The 20,108-nt window shown below is 38.1% G+C and overlaps 1 protein-coding gene across 1 annotated transcript; it reads left to right on the top strand.

Annotated features, from left to right (window-relative positions):
• Positions 1-5,307: 5,307 nt before the first annotated feature.
• On the top strand, positions 5,308-11,538 carry LOC130220746 (GTPase IMAP family member 4-like). Its single transcript, XM_056452978.1, has 3 exons — positions 5,308-5,385; positions 7,138-7,232; positions 7,844-11,538. Exons 2-3 carry the CDS (start codon positions 7,211-7,213, stop codon positions 8,698-8,700), a joined length of 879 nt encoding a protein of 292 aa, XP_056308953.1. The 5' UTR covers positions 5,308-5,385; positions 7,138-7,210; the 3' UTR covers positions 8,701-11,538.
• The last annotated feature ends 8,570 nt before the right edge of the window (positions 11,539-20,108 follow it).

The raw sequence follows: 20,108 nt of genomic DNA, 5'->3' as shown, positions 1-20,108 counted from the left end.
TAGGTTTACACCTAAAGATACCAGAAAGGCCTGGGTCTGAGCAATTCCTGATGAACATCATCGAAATCTCAGAGCTCATGTTCTTTATCTTTGCACCTTGTCTTTGCAAATGACTGTCTGCTAACTCAGCAGATGTATTTAATCTAACCCAGTAGTCAATAGTAAGTGCCCTATTGACTACTGGGTTAGATTAAATACAGCTGGCTTTGGGTTGTGTCGCATAAAAGTCCGCTAGAGGTTAACAGGATTCAGGACGTTCACTGAAGTAACATCTTAAAACATCAAAGATGGTTTCAGGGGAGATGGCTTCATTACACTTGCACTTCAGTTTAACTTTCACAATATTTTTAGCCCTGCCTAGCAGATGGCTCAGTATCTTATCTACCTGATCTTTGTTGGAGCAATCTGCTTTGTGAAGATACAATTCCATCAGCTCTATCCATTCTTGAATTGTTCATTTGTCTGAATCATCACCTCTGAATATTGGAGGTTCTCTGACGTCTGGCTTAACAATTAGACTGACATTGGAAAGACAATGGCCTGCATTAGTGGATCCAGGGACAACACCATTGAAAGTGACTGGACTTGAAGGGACAACTGGAGTTTGGCTAACTAACAGCCAGTTGACAATGGATTCACCTATTTGACTGCCTAATTCACCAATGAGGTCACGTAACTGCTGTGTAACATTATCATCAGCATTACTAGAAGTAGAGGCAGTCAGACTAGCGGGTTGGTTTGTTGGAGTATCGTGTGATTCAGGACTATAAATTAACGCTCTAGGTTTACCAGCAGAGACCAAGAGTTTGTCAGTATCAAACCTCAGAAAAGTGTCTTTTTTCAGTCTCTTTTACGAAGCAGCTAGAGGAACATCGCTGAAATGAATTTTTCAGCCTTCACTTACAGCACTCGAACAACGCGAACATGTAGAACAACTCCAATGGTTGGCTGCAGCTGACTCTGTTGATCCAGTAGGTCACAGCACCATTTTAATGTAGCAGTTTTACTCTGGTTGTGTGTTTTAGTCAATAAGATGACAGTGACGTTGGAAGTCTCAGGTTTGATTTATTCTGCAAAAACACAAGCACAATAAATATGCTGAAAAACGTGTCTCTCTCTTTTCCCACTCAGGCTTGTGTTAGCAGAGCGAGAAAACATATATCTAACTCAGCTGCAGATTCAATACTAAAGATGGCGCTGGCTGCCCACACTGCATGAGTTACTGTGTGTGTCACTAATATGTGCTCTCCATAAAATAACATTCGTCAACATGGTTCCGCATAGAGTACATGCCTATACCAAACTATGAACATTATAATTAAGAAAACAAAATATAAAACAAAAGTATTTGAAAAAGTAAAGTTTTGATGAAGACTAATACTTAACATTTGTATATTTTATACTTATTAGCCCAGCTATACCTGGATGTTTGGTTTTAGAGTTGGAGCTAGGTTTACAGATGTGACTTAATCAGTGGAAGAGTTTGTGAAAGAAGCTTGGAGTAAGTTTGTAGTTATATCAGAGGATAAAAGTTAAAAAGTATGAGTTGTATGATTTTGAAGGACTTGTAGGGTTTGTGCTTTAATGTTTGATAGACTGGTCTTTGATCTGCTGTTGTTTCTCATATGTTTTTACATCTGATTGCAGAAGAAGCACCTGCTGATGCTGGCAAACCATCTTCGAAGCTGGATGGCTAGATGACCACATCAACCCCTGTTGTGAGTAGAAGGTGAGTAGAAGGCCCTGATCATAGGGGCCGGCATGTCCATGAAAGGGTGAAGAGACAATTGTGACCTGCCAAGAGAGCATGAGCACTCCCACTTTTCTGTAGCGGCTTCACTTTTGTTGACCAGAAGAGAAGTATTGATTGTCATGTTGGTCAAGGTGGGGGACAGAGAACAAGGATTTTCTGATGGATGTCCGCTCCAGGATGGAGTAACACATATCTTTCTTATGTCTTTATGATTATTTATAAAGTTAAATATAATAGACCTAGATTATGTGATGACCTTTTCAAAAGTGTTAACCCTTTTCAGATTAAAACTGAAATGATATGTGTGCCATTGCTTTTTCTGTATGCCAAATTATTTGTTTACTCAGGATCTACCAAGCCAGGTCAGAGGTCATTGAGACCTGTTAAGGGGAACTGGACTCTTGATGTATTGGAAACAACTGTTTCCTGAGTTATTTGCCATTGTATGTGTAAATTCTTTTTAAGTAAATTCCTTTGAATGCAAGATAGACTTTCAGTGTAGTAGCAAGCTGCCAGTTTGGATGTTGATAGTACCATAAGATAGCTGAGAGTACAAGATATATGGATTTGAATACAAGAGTATGAAACAGATTGTACTGTGTGTGTGTGTGTGTGTGTGTGTGTGTGTGTGTGTGTGTGTGTGTGTGTGTGGTGTGTGTTTGTGTGTGTGTGTGTGTGTGTGTGTGTGTGTGTGTGTGTTCTATTAGTTTGTGGATCATTCTTACAGGTCTGGGGTAAACTCCAAATAGCCTAGATAACTAAATAGATAAACATAATTACAAATGTATATATGCACAGTGGGTGTGTACATAATTACAAATGTTCATGTGCAGTGGGTATCTACAGTTCAAATAAATGAATCAGTGCAATGAATATGTAGAATTTTTAAATGTGCAAATGTTAAACAGTGCAGTGATTGTGAGGTGTATAAGTAGAAGTTAGAGGAGAGTGGGGGGTGTATTGGGGGGGGGGGGGGGGGGGGGGGGGGGGGGGGGGGGGGGGGGCCTAAACAGTCAGTAAGGGGCAGAGTTCAAAAGGGAGACAGTTGACACAAGATGTTCCTTGGTCTGCTGGTTTTTGTCCGGGGGAGCCTGAAGCGCCGACTGGAAGGCAAGAGAGAAAACAGTCTGTGAGCAGGGTGAGAGGAGTCCTTAAGAATACTGCGTGCTCGGCACAGACAGCGTTTCTTCTGGTCCTTGTGATGCGTTGGGCAGTTTTCACCATTTGCTGCAATGTCTTACGCTCTTACGCTCAGCTATTGTGCAGCGGTGAAGATGAATTGTGAATATGTTCAGTCTCCACAGAAACAATTAAATAGAAGAGAACAGAATGCAGTAAATAGCTCAGCTATGAAGCTTTTGGGTTAAAATGTTCTTATAACTGATTTTTAAAAAGTTTAACAATAATGATAAGACAACCTACAGGAGTGAGGTGAGCAGGCTGGCTTCATGGTGTAAGGACAACAATTTCCACCTGAATGTGGAGAAGACGAAGAAGATTTTTGTAGACTTTAGGAGAGCACACAGCCAACATGCTCTACTAAACTTCAATCGTTCTGCAGTGGAAAGGATAAGCAGCACCAAGTTCCTGGGTGTGCAGATCTCCAAAGACCTTTGGAAGATCAGGTCACTGGCCTTCTACAGTGTTGCCATCGAGAGCATCCTGACCTGCTGCATCACTGTGTGGTACGGAGCCTGCACAGCGTCATGTTGGAAGACTTTGCAGCTCATTGTGAAAACAGCTGAAAGAATCATGACTGTCTCCCTCACCACCCTTACCCGGAAAACCATCAAGATAGCAGATGATCCATCCCACCCATCTCACAGCTACTTTAGCCTGCTGCCATCATGGAGGATTCTGCACAGTCTCCAGGCCAGAACCAGGAGGCTCAAAGACAGTTTCCTCCACCAGGCGGTCAGGAGACTCAACTCCCTCCCAGCTCTACCTCCTCTGCCTCCACCCCCGGCTACTACTGCAAACACAGACAAATTGAGACAAATTGTCCAGAGAGCACCTTCACCATAACACACAGAAAATACAAGGAAAAATATGCAGAGAATTGAGTTTACGTAATATAATTATTAAGTAATTAATTACTTAGTATGAAGTAACTATAATAATAATTACAGGCAAATGCTGCAGCAAGTCATTCTCTGTGTGTGTGTGTCCTCAAGTTCTAAGGAACATAATAGTTTGGTTTTGTATAGAACAGAGAGATAAATTGAAAGACTATTGAGTCTGATGATTAAACAGCTGATGTAAGAAGTCAGTGAGAAGTACATGAACAAAAACATTAAGAAAATCAAAAGTGCAGGTTATAATGTTTACTTCTGATTATGTTGATTTAGTCAGAGTACAGTAATATGGTAGGATATGACAAGATGAGATTAGAAGTTAATTAGATTTTTGAGGTTATACTGTTATAACGTATGATGATAAAATATGATGATTGCTGTCTTATTTCTGTCAAAAGATGTTTTAGTTTGGATCTACTTAGGTTTGATCTCTGTTGAATTAGATCAAGATTATGTTTAACTTGTAAACAGTGGGAGCAAAAGAAATGGATTTACAATCCATCTCCTTGCAGGATAATGAATTGGAAATAGTAGTTCTGTAAAAACTAGTGTACCTTTCTTGGTTTTTAGGTAACAAGTTATATCCAGATCTAGTCTCTACGAGGTGACTAAGGGTCTGGCACAATGTCAGAAGTGCAATAACAATGCTTTATTCATTTTCCCCAACTTTCAGGAAATAAATATTTGCTAATATTAACTTAGTACAATAAGCTCACTGTAGCCAAGACTGAGAGGAGAGCTGGCACACTTCTTGTTAGTGATACACAGGAATGTGTTGCAACATTACAATTAAGTCATTGTTTGAATGAAAAGTTCCGTTGTTAGTGGACTTGACTGACACGTTCAGAAAGGTGGTAAATAAACATGGTAATTGTGCTGAACTGGAGCTTTGTGCTGCTAAAAAGTTTAATGAATGTTAATGCAAAAATGTGTCATTATGCCAAATTGAAGTTATAAACCATTATTGAGGGTTATGTTGATGAATGTTTTAGAAACACGTGAAGACAACAGATGATTATGCAGGTTATGAGTATCCAAATCCTGTGTGGTTTAGGTCGAGTAGATCACATTTTGTGTCTGAGTAAAGGAACCCTTAGCCTTAGCCTGGATGTTTGGTTTTAGAGTTGGAGCTATGTTTATAGATGTGACTGAATCAGTGAAAGAGTTTGTGAAAAAAGCTTGGAGTAAGTTTGCAGTTACATCAGAGGATGCAGCCATGAAAGTTAAAAAGTATGTGTTGTATGCTTTTGGAGGACTTGTAGGGATTGTGCTTTTGTGTTTGATTGTCTGGTCTTTGGTCTGCTGTTTTTTCTAATATGTTTGCTGGGATTTCACCCCATCTGTCTCTGCTGCTGAATATTTCTATAGTGAGCAGCTGTTTTAATGCCATTGGATCAAATTATGTCTCATTTTACCCCATAATGTGTTGCTTAAACTTTAACCTGTCAGACCAGAACAACAGTTTTTTTTCTCCCTGAAAGACTCCACCTGCAAACCTCTTCCTACTCTCATACTGGCAAAAACAAACCTCTGAACACAGTGAGAGTTCGACAAAAGGTACAGTATTCAATTTCTTTAAAAATATAGTGTTTAATTTACATTTTCCAGAGATTTTTTTTAATTCTTCATGTACAGATGAAAGTCAAAGCTCGTGTTGTTCATCACAGATTAGCAAAATTTTAATTCTTAATGTATTCTTTACTGTCTGAAGAAGCAGATGCCAGTAATTTAGTTTTGTGTGATTCAGCAGAGCTTATTGTCATCAGAAGTGTGTGAGAAAGATAGAGAAATGTAAATATATAAAAATCCAGATGCACAGTTGCATCCAGAAGCTTTAAATATTTTAGTTCCAGCTGCTTTCGCAATAGAGTGAACTAAAGCTGAATCAGTGTGTTTGTTCATTGACACAGTGTGTTTGTTCATTGAGTCACAGTGAATCTAAATCAGTGTTTGTTCATTGAATCACAGTGAATTTAAATCAGTTGCTGCCTCCTAATCTTCACACTGTGCGTCCTAAATAGTATTTGAAAATAGAATTAGTAAGTCCCAAACCATAGTATGTTGAAAATGTTGAAAAGAGTATGCCAGAGGTTCCTGGATGGTTTGCTTTTTCCGGTAAAAATTTTAAGTGTAGAAGCGTCCATACTCTAACCGCTGATATTGCCAACAATTCATTGCACGTTGGACGTGAATGTGATTAGAACTATAACCGCGTGTAAAAAGTGTAAATAAACTACAAACATGATGGACGCGCGAGAACAACTGTCAAGTAGAGAGGCTTCGGTAAAGATGTTTGAATGCCTGTTAGTCAATATCTAGCCCACTGGAAAATATTTAAAGGGCATTATCTGTGTTATATTTAATCTGCAACAACAATACTGAACTTACATAAAGACGCGTTTGGACGTCAAAACTGCATGCATATACCCAAAAACCTGAGGAGATTTGTCTGCATGAAAGACTTGTGAATGGGAGATTAACCTGTTGCTGCTTCTCCAATAAGGTAGAAATATGAATGGTGTGGATGAATGACGGGGGGCATAACTAAGCAACACAACGATCCGTTAAAGAGGAAGTAGTATGTCCCAAAGCTTGCATACTCTTCTGTTGCACACTCGAAAGTATAAACTTTTCCTTCACAAAAAAGTACATACTTTTAGGGTGTAGTATAAGTATGCGAATTGCGAAGCAGCAAGTGCGTTTCTTCATTGAGTCACAGTGAATCTGAATCAGTGTTTTTGTTCATTGTCTCAGAGGATTTGAATCAGTGTCTTTGTTTGTTAACTCAGTGGATCTGAATCAGTGTGTTTGTTCATTCAATCACAGTGAAGGTGAATCGGTGTGTTTGTTCATCGACTCAGTGAATCTGAATCAGTGTGTTAGTTCACTGAATCATAGTGAAGCTGAATCAGTGTGTTTGTTCAATGACTCCGTGAAGCTGAATCAGTGTGTTTGTTCATTGACTCAGTGAAGCTGAATCAGTGTGTTTGTTCATTGACTCAGTGAAGCTGAATCAGTGTGTTTGTTCATTGACTCAGTGAAGTTGAATCTGTTTGTTTGTTAATTGACTCAGTGAAACTGAATTTGTTGTGCTTGTTCATCGAGTCACAGTGAATCTGAATCAGTGTTTGTACATTGAATCACAGTAAATCTGAATCAGTGTTTCTTCATTGAGTCACAGTTAATCTAAATCAGTGTTTTGTTCATTGTCTCAATGAATTTGAATCAGCGCGTTTGTTCATTGAATCACAGTGAATCTGAATCAGTGTGTTGACTGTTGTTCATCTTGGACTGATGAATCTTTTACAGGATGATGAACAGACAGAAATGACCACCAACTGAAGACTGAAATATAAGACAAAGGAGAAAACACAATATCATCATGTCCGGGATCGAAGACAGAGGTGAATTACACACAGATAAGTGAATCATTAAATCTCTCTGTAAAAAGTATAGTTCACCTAAAACATGTACATTCTGCCATCATTTACTCACCTTTTGACTTTTTCCAAACAAAAGAAGATATTTTGTAGTGACCTTATTCTGAAATCCAGAAGTGTGCTCGTTTTTGCGATTGTTTTTATAACGTCTGATTCAGTAGCCTGTGGGAGAAATGACTAGAAATAATAAATGAAAGAAAATGGTCAAACTACCTGGTCTACAAACAAGTCTGTTCATGATTATACAGACAAAATAGAATAGTATAAGAAAACATGAAGCAGCATAATGAGTCCTTTTTAACGTCTAAAATTGAATGGAAGTGAATGAGACTGGAAGTCTCAAGCCAAAAATATTCAACTGACCGAGGCACCTCATTTATAATGAATAAGGTCAATAATGTTGGAAACTTGCGACCACTGACATCTATTGTAGGAAATAACTATGTCAATGGTTAGATGTTTCCACCATTCTTCAAATGTAGATGAGGATAAATTAGCCTACACATTAGTAAAGAAAAACGGTAGAAACTTTATACCTTTTATATTTCAAGACTAATGTAGATTCTCTTTAACAGGTTCAGCTGAGAGTGGCGAGGAACTGAGGATTGTTCTTCTGGGAAAAACTGGAGTTGGTAAAAGTTCAACAGGAAACACAATCTTAGGAAGAGATGCATTTAAAGCAGGAATATCTGAAGAATCTGTCACTAAAGAGACTCAAAGAGAATCATCTAAAATCAATGACAGACGCATCACTGTGATCGACACTCCAGGACTGTTTGATACTGAACTCACTAATGAGGAGATCCAGAGAGAAATCAGCAACTGCATCTCCATGATTCTGCCTGGACCACATGTGTTCATCATCGTGCTCAATTTAGGACAGAGATTCACTGAAGAGGAAGAAACATCAGTGAAGTTCATCCAAAAGACATTTGGTGAACACTCTCTAATGTTCACTGTGGTGCTCTTCACCAGAGGAGACTTCCTGAAGGACAAAACCCTTGATGAGTGTTTGGGAAAACCTGGATCTGTGGTCAGAAAACTGATTGAAACTTGTGGAAACAGATACCATGTGTTCAACAATAATAAACCTGAAGACCGAACACAAGTGTCTGATCTACTGGAGATGATAGACAACATGGTAAAGGCAAACGGAGGAAGTTTCTACTCATGTAAGATGTTCAGAGAGATGGAGAGAGAAAAACAAGAACAGCAGATGAAGATCCTGGTGGACAGAGTCAGAGAAACAGAAGAAAAGATGAAGAAACTAGAAGATAAGAAAGAGGAAAAACTGAATCAGGAGGAAGAGATAAAGAGAAGAGAAGAACTGAAAAGACTAGAAAAAGAAAAGCAGGTTTCAGATGAACAGATTCAGAAACTCAAGAGTGAAATGGAGGGAATAATCAAAGAGAATAAAAAAGAAAGAAAATGAAGAGAAGCTATTCATGAGATTGAAGAAACAGATCTTCAAAAGAGATCTGAAGGAGACAAGTGGAACAGTAGAAAATCCATGTCAGAATTCGAGTAAGACAGATGAATATACACTGCTCAAAAAAATAAAGAGAACGCTAAAATAACACATCCTAGATCTGAATGAATAAATATATTCTTATTAAATACTTTGTTCGTTACATAGTTGAATGTGCTGACAACAAAATCACACAAAAATAATCAATGGAAATCAAATTTACTAACTGATGGAGGTCTGGATGTGGAGTCACACTCAACATTGAAGTGGAAAAACACACTACAGGCTGATCCAACTTTGATGTAATGTTTTAAAACTAGTCAAATGAGGCTCATTAGTGTGTGTGGCCTTCACATGCCTGTATGACCTCCATACAATGTCAGTGCATAGCATCAGTGCCTTTGTCTTGCAGGAACTGCTGACACACTCCAACCACATGAGGTTTAGCAATGTCCTGCATTAGGAGGAACCCTGGGCCAACTACAATGGCAAATGGTCTCACAAGGAGTCTGAGGATCTCATCTCGGTACCTAATAGCAGTCAGGCTACCTCTGGCGAACCCATGGAGAGCTGTGTGGCCTTCCAAAAAATGCCACCCCAAAACGGGTCATGTTGCATGCAACAGAACGTTCTCCACAGTGTCTCCAGACTCTGTCAAGTCTGTCACATGTGCTAAGTGTGAACCTGCTTTTATCTGTGAAGAGCACAGGGTGCCAGTGGCGAATTTGCCGGTCTTGGTGTTCTCTGGCAAATGCCGAACGTCCTGCACGGTGTTGGGCTATAAGTACTACCCACAACTGTGGACGTCGGGCCCTCATACCACCCTCATGGTGTCTGTTTCTTACTGTTTGAGCAGACACATGCTGGGCTCTGGCATTGCTTCTCATGTTCCCCCTTGCACAAAGGCAAAGGTTACGGTCCTGCTGCTGGGTTGTTGCCCTGCTACGGCCTCCTGCACATCTCCTGATGTATTGGTCTGTCTCCTGGTAGTGCCTCCATGCTCTGTACATGACGCTGACAGACACAACAAACCTTCTTGCCATAGCTCGCATTGATGTGCCATCCAAAATGAGCTGCACTACCTGAGCCACTTGTGTGGGTTGTACGTCTTACGCTACCACTAGGGTGAAAGCACAACAAGCATTCAAAAGTGACTTAAACATCAGCTAGAAAGCATAGGAACTGAGAAGTGGTCTGTGGTCACCACCTGCAGAACCACTTAACCTATTGAGGAGTCTTGCTAATTGCCTATAATTTCTACCTGTTGTCTATTCCACTGGCACAGCAGCATGTGAAATTGATTGTCAATCAGTGTTGCTTCCTAAGTGGGCAGATTGATTTCGCAGAAGTGTGATTGACTTGGAGTTACACTGTGTTGTTTAATTGTTCCCTCTATTTTTGAGCAGTGTACAATGAGTCAGTGAAATCATCATTTGAAACCAAAATCAAGGAACTTCAAGAAAACATTGTGATAAAAACAGACAAAATTAAATACGATTCTTCAGCAGCGAGAACTGAAGAAAATTATTGATTTTAAAAAGCCACAACATAAAAACACTCTTTACAAAAAGAGCAAAGGACTTGCCTTAAAACAGTGGTCACCAAACTTGTTCCTGGAGGGCCGGTGTCCTGCAGATTTTCGCTCCAACCCTAATCAAACACACCTGAACAAGCTAATTAAGGTCTTACTAGGTATACTTGAAACATCCAGGCAGGTGTGTTGAGGCAAGTTGGAGCTAAACCCTGCAGGGACACCGGCCCTCCAGGACCTAGATTGGTGACCCCTGCCTTAAAAGAAAAATATTAAAAACAATGAAGGAAGAGTTTGATTTGTTTTGGAAGCAAAGTATAAAGGAGATCATCACAGACGCTCCTTTCATCATAGACATAATGAAAGATGTGAGAAAGATCCTCAGTGATGCTTATGACACTGTTTCTGTAGATCACTGGAGGGAGAGCAGGGATATTTTCACTGTACAGGGTTATCAAGACTATGTAAGTTTGACTAAATCTAGAATTAATAGCTCTATATCAATTTACTTAAGCTTTAAAAGCATGTTTAGAATTATTCTTACTGAAGAAGATACAGCCCAGATCAGATCATTAGTCTCAGATGTTGTTGAGCAAACAAACAAAATGATTGAGTCATTTAACATTTCAAAGATGGGCTACAACATCAGCTTAATACACCAACTCACTGGTTACATCAAAAGAGAAATAGAATATAAGGAAGGACCAGTAAAACATGTTCTTCATCGATCTAGTTCTCTCAATCTGTAAAAGAGCAAACAAAACCATCACTGACCTACACAAACTGTTCAGAGAAGCCAATGATCCTGTAATACACAGAAGACAGAAGTGTACTAAAGTATTTTCCAGAAATACTGCCATGGAGCAACTGCTGTTTTTGGCCAATTGTCACTATGGCCAATTTTGTTTATAGAATTCACCTATACCTTGTGTGTTTGGACTGTGGAACCCATGTGAACACGGGGAGAACATGCAGACTTCACACGGAAAATCCTCTTGGTCCAGCCGGGACTCAAACCAATGACCTTCTTGCTGTGAGGCAACAGTGCTAACCATTTTATTCTCATAATATTTCAACTTTTTTTCATCATTTTGACTTTATTCTCATCATTTTGACTTTTTAGAAATATTATCTTTTTAATCTGATAATACGCTTTAATCTCATAATATTTTCATACATGGCACTAATATGCCATCATACTTTTAGACTTATATTACAAATATTAATGTCATGCTTATTTTTTTGACTGAACTGAATAAAACTGGAACTGAAAAAAATTCTGTAATTCTTATTGTGAATAGAGCAAAGCAATCTTCATTCACTTTTATTGTTTTTTGCTATTCAATGTAAATAAATAAAAAAACTTTGCTGTCTATGGAGGGTCTGAGATCTCTCAGATTTAATCAGAATATCTTAATTTGTGTTCTCAAGATAAACAAAGATCTTACAGATTTTAAACCACATGAGGCTGAGGTATATAATGTATGATGATGCCCTTGTCAATAGTGAAAATAACCCCTTTTTTAATAGTGAACAGTCCAGTGGTACATTTACTGACAAATCTATTCCACCTGCTGCCGCTAACTGCTACTGACAATGAACACACATTGACTAGCCATGCGACCCATACTAGGGGAAATATCGAAACACATCCACCAGTTGTCGATGATAAACAGCCATTATCTTCTAATGTTGTGGATCCTTTATGTGCATGTCCAACAAGTCATACTGACATTGAATCATTGATGGGAGATGGTGGTACCATAAATAAATATCAAAATATCTATTACCAAGATTGTGTTTAGATAGTGTCTACGGAGAGATCTATGGATTTAGCATCATACATGATACCATGGGTAAGACAGCTGTAAGATAGCTAGACACACTGATGGTGATGGTAGCGTTATCAATTTTTGCCTTCGAACCCCATGCTAAAAACTGATGTCGACGCAATTTTAACACCAGGTAATAATTACATTATTAATTTTTTTACAGATAAAATTTTAAAAATCTACAGAGCAGCGATCAGTTAGCTGCTGATAAAGCTGTTGAGATCAAAGTGTGGTTAGATCATCACATGCAAGGATATAAATTAATATACATGTTCGATGGTACATTTGATCAATGCTACATTGATAGTTTTAGCTTTATTCCAATGGCTCTGTCTGCCGGCTGCATTAAATCTCACCACACCAGAAAAAGGTTATTTTCTGCATCATTTCAATAGCTCGAAAAATGATGAATATGTTGGTCTCTTCTCTGACAAAATGTTTTATGGGTATAAAAACCTATCAGGCAAAGATTGATGTGAAATACAGAACTATTTCCCTGTGTTGTTGACTTCAAGAAACAGTACTAATAAGGCAAAAGCAATGTCATCTTGCAATGCTAAACATGCATGAAACTCGTAGAGTGTACTAAAATCAACCTGTACATTTTCATGACTCTTGCGAGTTGTTGTACTGGGGTTGTATACATTTGACGAAAAATAACACATTTCGTAGTGTCTCGATCAAATGGTTGGAGTATATAAAAAGATTAGAAATGTCGAGATTCATCACACTTTGAATCATGGCGAAATGCAAACCGTTCAATATTTTTTTTAGATGGACAATACAAACAGGTCAGGTCAAGGTACAATCTAGAATTTAATGGCTGTTTGCACCGTGGACATCAATGCCACTTTAAGTCCCAGAAAATCCACACACTATCAGCTGTCCCCTTCGGAGTTCTCAGATGAAAGTCTGAAGAAAAAGTTGAAATTCTACAAAACATTTATGATTTCAAAGTAGAGGTCATCTGCGAATGCAAATGGACCAAAATGAAATAGACAGACCTTGCGGTGATAGATATGAGCACTTATTTGGCTCTCGAGAGGGGGAACAAAACAGTTACCTTGATTTTACTTCCTTATACCCATTATGTCAATCAAGGAAGAGCTATCTGATCATAAACCCTAAAATAATTTTCAATGACTTTCAACCAATCAAAAAATATCACGGGCTTATTAAACCCATGTGTATCCACCCCTTAAATTAAAACATCCGGTCATCCCTTACAGATGTGGAGGTAAACACATGTTCCTATTTTGTCAACCTGCGCACACGCTGAAAACCAGACATCAAGCTGTTGTCACATGGATAATGAGAGGGCTCTCTTGGGGTGCTGGTCAGTATTGAACTTTTAAAAGGGATCAAGAAAGGGTATGTGGTGGTCAAGGTTGATGAAGTTTCGCATTTCCCTGAAAGGTCGGATGAGTTGTTAAGCGAATATGTTAAAACGCTTCAGCGTTTAATACAACAAGCATCCTGTTACCCTTCAAATGTTGTCACGAATGCAGAAAAAGAGATTTACATCCACAAATACTATGAAAAAAGGGCATTTTTCCTGAGCCCGCAAAGATTTGTCATAACCCTAACCAGAGTTCCATCAACAAGTTGTTGCTTAATTCACCAGGAACATTTCTATACAATTTCTGTAAAATTGACACGTTGAAATTTCTCACATTCATCTCAGGCTATGTCTGAGGGAAGTCATTGCAAAACTCTTGCCATTAACATTTAAGCACTTTTATGACAGCTCATGCCAGGTTGGAATTGTACAACCTGATTGACAAACTCTGTGACCGTTTGTTATACTCTGACACAGACAGCGTTATTTTTGTGTCTAAGGCCAGAGACTGGATGCAGTCTCTGTGTGATCATTTGGGAAAGTGGACGAATGAAACGGGACAACGATTACATTACCGAGTTTTGTTCCAGCGGCCCCAAGTCATACGAGTACTATACCATCGACAAGTGTGCGATAACACTGAAGTGATCAGCATTAGCTGTTCCCTGCAGCCTGCGATCACACTGGTGTGATTAGAATGTTTAGTTCACCATTTCATCAGACGCTAAAAATCAATCCACTTGGTGCAGAGCCTGAAGAGGCACTCAGCATTTGTGGAAAAAATGATGTAACCAGCAGGTCCTTATGTCTGTTTAAAATACAAATTGTGTAGCAAATACACACTAGAGAAGTGCTTTTGTAGACCTGTGCTGTTGGCATTTCAGTTACTGCAATCTCAGGAACCTCCCTATGTTGCATTGTAGTTCATTACTGGTCGTTATGGTGGTACTTGGAGAGACAAAATTTTTTTGAGGTGGTACTTGGTGAAAAAAGTTTAAGAACCACTGCACTAGAAGATGTGGAGATGACATATGAAAATATGTTGACTAAAGAGCTCAGTCTGTAAAGACAGGTTTGAGCTTCCCTGTTTAGAATGGTGCTAACATTGTCAGAGACATGAATTTGATAAACAGAGAGCAAGAACTTATAAAATGTGCATCCAATTGCCAAGTAAGTCACTTTGGATAAAAGTGTTTGCCAAATGCACAACTGAATAACACATTTTCAGTAATGAAGACTTAAAACTTGACCTGATTTTCCTTCCAGACAGCATCAGAGGACCCATGGATATGGAAATGCTGTCCTGAAGATCCAGAGTCCTGCATTCTGTCCTGTGCGGCTCAGAGTTACAGCTCTACAGCAGCAGAAGAAGAAGAGATCCAGAGAGTAAACCCCTGTTGAACATCACTGAACAAACATGAAGTATAGAGAGTCTCCAGAAGAGGGCAGCAAAACACAAGTGTAATAGAATACCTGACATAAACACTGAGTATAAGACTATAAAGCCCAAACGTTTTTGTATGAAAAGCCGAAAACCAATTATCATTGAGAGCCATGGGCCGAAGGTAAGTATACCAAACTATAATACATTAAAGTTACCATAGGTAATTTATATGCACATATTTAATCAGATAAAGCTGTAGTTCTCTTGCTACCATGATAGAAGCTGCAATAACAATAATGATAATAAAATAATATTAACAGCTTTTACATATTGCTTTTCTAACTTTGCTGAGAGAAACAGAGATGTTTTTCCCGCTGTGTACAGTATGATTTATATGTAGATTAAACATCTACCTGTGGAACGAGAAATTTTACATTCAAATTTTAAACACTTTGATTGACATTCTCTATTTGTATGTGTCATAAAAAAAGGAAAGCCCCGCCCATTATTGACCATCTCTCCCTTAGTAGCATAAACAGTCCTGAGTGAGAAGCAGCCGTCCATTAGAGCGTTTGAGCTGCTTTAGATAATGTCAGCATAGACCAATATATGTGATATATGTAATAATTTCAGCAAGCGAATCAAAGTGCAAAGTGCATTTTTAGCATTATAAATGGGATGGTTCATGTTTTATTGTTGTAAGAAGTTCAATATAAAATGTAAAAAAAAAATTTATTTGAAGTTTTCTAATAAAATAAATTATATAATAAATTAGGAAATTACTATGACAGTTTGGTATATTTACCTCTCTGGCCCAGCACCCCTAATCAAGTTTGGTTTTTGGCCCTTCAAAAGAAACCCCCCTGCTCTAGAGTCAGAGACTTATTTTACATCTTGCAATAAGGAGCAGATTAGGTTGACATTAAAGGGCACCTATGGTAAAACATCTACTTTTCAAGCTGTTTGGACAGACATATGTGCATGTATGGTGTATAGACTGTCATATTGGGGTGATATAAGCACACCCAGTGCTTTTTTTTCAATTTAACAACAAAAACGGTGGACCAATTGGAGCTGTTTTCAAACCGACCGCAACTTGACGTAGGAGAGCGGTCCCCCCGCCCACCAATATTGATTGACAGGCGCGTCATCATATCCTCAGTTTGTTGATTCACATCCGGCATTTTCAGTGTGAGTTGAAGCGATATCACTAAAGGAACACGCTAGCTCTATTTTTAGATGCAAGGCTCATTGGGCTCAACACAAGATCAATATTCTCCACATTATTACTCGAATCGGAATTATTGGTTGTATCTTTAGGTAGGTTTGCAAACATGTGTACTTCTCATTGAGTCTACCTTATACTTCAGCCGTTTGCATTTCTCGCGATCCCAGAAGCTCCCTGTGATCTTAACTAGCATGCGTTTTAGAATTCTAAACATAGGTTTCTATCAGGGTACACTCAAGTCGACGGCTGGGCGCCGCGGACCGCTGCAGAAACCTGTTTAGAATTCAAAAATGCGTGGCGCGACGATTCGGGACACTTCATGTTTCTGCCACGCCACAGAGAGTGTCTGGTGTGCCGTGTCGCGGCTTCGAGCGACGCATCCCGTGCCTCAGTCAAAGTTAATTCAGTGTGCGTGGTTATTAGTTTCTGTGTACAAGCTCGGCACTTGAAACTAGCACACAGTTGCTCATGGCCCTGCCCCTTGTTACGTTGGCGGAAAGCCGAAACTAATTTACATGTGAAGCAACACACCCATAAATCAGCGAACTGTGGACACGCCCCCAACATGAGACTTTTAACACATTATAATAAAACAATCTGAATTGTGTTTTAAACTGAACATAAACTGGGACACTCAGAACCATAATATTAATATTAAATCATAAAAAAGACGTAAACTATAGGCCCTTTAAAGTAACGTTAACTGTAATAAATAAATCTCATAATGCTTTAATTTGTGAAGCTGCAGTTCTACAGTCTGACCGCCAGAGGTCAGAGGTGTGCAGATTCACAACAGAAAACACACATTCTCAGTATTGTCAGATTTTAATATGGGATTTGGGTTTTTGTTTAGGTTTGAAATTGATACGCTGTGCTTTTCGTCCTATTTTCAAGCATAATGGTAAAGTAAATAGGCTAGCTGAGTTCATGAATTATCATGAATGCTAGTTGCTGGCACCAATTGACTTCCATAATGCTAATAAAAATACTATGGTAGTCAATGTGTGCCAACTACCAGCATTTTTTTTGTATTCAAACTCAAATATGTTTTTTTTGTATAACTTTTAACCCATAATCAAACATGTACATAGTCCACAAATACACAACTTTGTAGCACCATTGCATTTTACAGTACAATAAGAGTGTTACGACCCTGGTCTGGGGCTAAGGACGTTACATAAAAAAATGGACAAATAAAAAAAAACACTTTAAGTTAAGATGAAAAAGGGAAGTAAAATAAAATGAAACATCAAACTCAGAACAGTAGATCAAACAAAAAATATATAAAAATTTGAAAGAGTTAACCAGCCAAACTTTAAGGAGATGGAAGGATAGAAAAAAAAATAAATAAATAAATAATATATATATATATATAAATGGGTGTTACATTTAAAAAGTTCTTCCTCATGTAAGATGGCTAAAGCTCTCCAGAATATCAGACCCTAATAACTCCTATGGAATTTCATGAGACAAGACCACATGAATTGCTATCCAATACTACAATGGATTTTCTAATCTGAGAAGTGATGAGGAAACCAGCTGTTCAACTGTTCTATTCAAATCATCCTAATTAAATCTTCCTGACTGTATGTCTTTGACAAAATCAGGGAGGAATGCAGTAATGCACTCTTCATTTTTCACCCCAAGCCCCCCTTCTTGACCTTTAAGTGACTTACTGATCAGAGCTTTTTAATATGGTTTTATATGGTGTATCTTGTAGCTCTATATTCATGTTTGGTATCATTTTAAATGTCTCTGTGTGATTAGTAAAGTGGTCTTAATGTCACTGTAATATTTCACTGATATATGTTGATTTGGTTTTGGCTTTGATAAGATCTCTGCCAGATGCTCCCCCTCCTTAGAGATGGTTAACTCCTCAAATTCACCAGGCAGGGGTCTCTGTGACGCTTCTATTGTCTTGAATTTATGGCTGTTTGTCCTAAGTTGAGTATATAAGGTAAAGCAGCCTGATCTCACGAGAAAACGTAAGTATTTTACGTTTTGACAGTTTAGTGGCCAGTTCAGTCGTACGAAATTGTACGATCTTAAAAAGGAGGCGTGGCACCTAACCCCACCCCTAAACCCAACCGTTTATTGGAGGATGAGCAAATCGTACTAAATTGTATGAATTAGATCGTACGAATTCGTAAGAATTAGCCACTAAATCAAAAAGTTACGAATTGCCGTGAGATTGTGTTGGGTAAAGATGTGATATGGGTCAGGGGGGTCTTATAGCCAAGACACCCCGTTGCAGCACCTCTGAGACTTATGCTGCATGTACTTCTCTGGTCAGGTCTGCATCTGTAACTCTTTGATTTATCTTTGAGTAATGGATGTTGTATTGTTACAGTCTCATCTCTGACTTGGCTTTCTGATTGTTTTATTATGTAATCGGCATAATACAATTTTACCTGACAAATAAAAGTTTTGATTCATTCTGAATTCTCCTGAAATCTTTTATATCCAGTAGATTAAGCGGAGTCTGCGCTACATTTATGATTCGACATGGTTAGATTTAGATTTTAAGACACATTTGACTGTACAGAGCTGTTTTGGCTTGTCAGCATGGAGATCTTTTAATCATCTTACTGATCTTAGCCAGTTGCATTGGGCTTGGTTATCTTTGCTATTCTTTTAGGGATGAGTGAGCAGTTTGCAACCAGCCTATTAGAATATTAGTTAATCCTGCACCTTCTGACTGACTACAGAGTGTCGACATACTGTCCATGAGAAGATGTGCAAACCCGGGGCGTGGAACTCTGAGCGGCGTTTGGTCCCTAATGAACGTATAATTGAAGAGTAAGGGAACAGATGTAAATCAAAACTCTAAATTAAGTCATAAATGATGAATGTGATCCATTCTTACAATTATAAACACAGTCTAAATTTGACGGACACTTAAATTGGTGTCAGATTAAATTCGGAGCTAAAAAATGAATATAAATAAATTCTTATACATAACACAATTCTTTTCAGAAGCACTAGAAAAGACTAACATGAATTTAACCTTCGACTTCGCTAACAGATGGATTTCTACACTCATATCTCATCTAGTTCTTCACTCATTCTGAGTCTTAGACTGTACATAATTTTTCTCATCCCATAGATTTCCTTCACTGTCCTCAATAATTCTACTACTGCCAGTCTTCTCTGGAGCTGTTTAATTATAAAATTCTGTTTTGCTGCAGTAAACAGTATTTGTAGGAGTTACCTACTACTCAAATACATACTGAACAAGTAAAGGAGGAGTAAATGACAGAATGTTCATTTTTGGGTAAACAACTCATTTATTACAATTATATATATATATATATATATATTTTTTTTTTCTGTATGCACATAAAACCAGTTTTATACTGTGTCCATTTTTAATATAAAAATGTATATTAAAAAACGTATATATATATATACACCTTAAAATAAGATAACAAATTACAAATATTTTTAAATAAACATTACACATTCAATTCTAAATCAGAATCTTATGTTTCAGGACTGTGTATTTTTACATGAGGTAAAAAAGGAAAACTGACCTGTTAAAAAAACAGTAATAATGTTTTTCTCTTTGAGTTTAAAAATCTTGAACTTTTACCTGCAGCACATGTTAGAGGAGATGATCAGTCTTTGTTGGCAACAAAGAAAAGGAAATGCAAACAGTAAAGAAAATATGATTAATGATCAGTTTTAATAAATAAAATACTGTCAGCTCTCACCAGATTCATATCAGCAGGAGTTTCTCTGATTCAGCATGTAAAATCAACATCAGTAATAGACACCATATTTCCCATGTTCTGAACTGTGGCTCCTGCTCAACTATAATCCCAGCATATAAACTCAACATTCATCTCAATGCTTCATTTAACACAAAATTGACTGTTTACTTCAAACCTTATTACGAATGCCTTCTTACCATTATTATTGTATATTTGAGCTTCAAAATAGTAGAGCTTTTCCACATCACCTTCTAAAGTCAAAATACAGTTTCCCATAATGTAAGTATATTAAAAAAATACTACAGTGCCAATATTAGTGTACAGTGAAGTGGGTCGTCACTGGCT

The sequence above is a fragment of the Danio aesculapii genome, chromosome 3 (genome assembly GCF_903798145.1).
Source record: "Danio aesculapii chromosome 3, fDanAes4.1, whole genome shotgun sequence".
In the NCBI taxonomy this organism is placed as follows: Eukaryota; Metazoa; Chordata; class Actinopteri; order Cypriniformes; family Danionidae; genus Danio; species Danio aesculapii.
The sequence above is the reverse complement of the archived record's forward strand: the minus strand, read 5'-3'. Positions and strand labels throughout refer to the sequence as shown.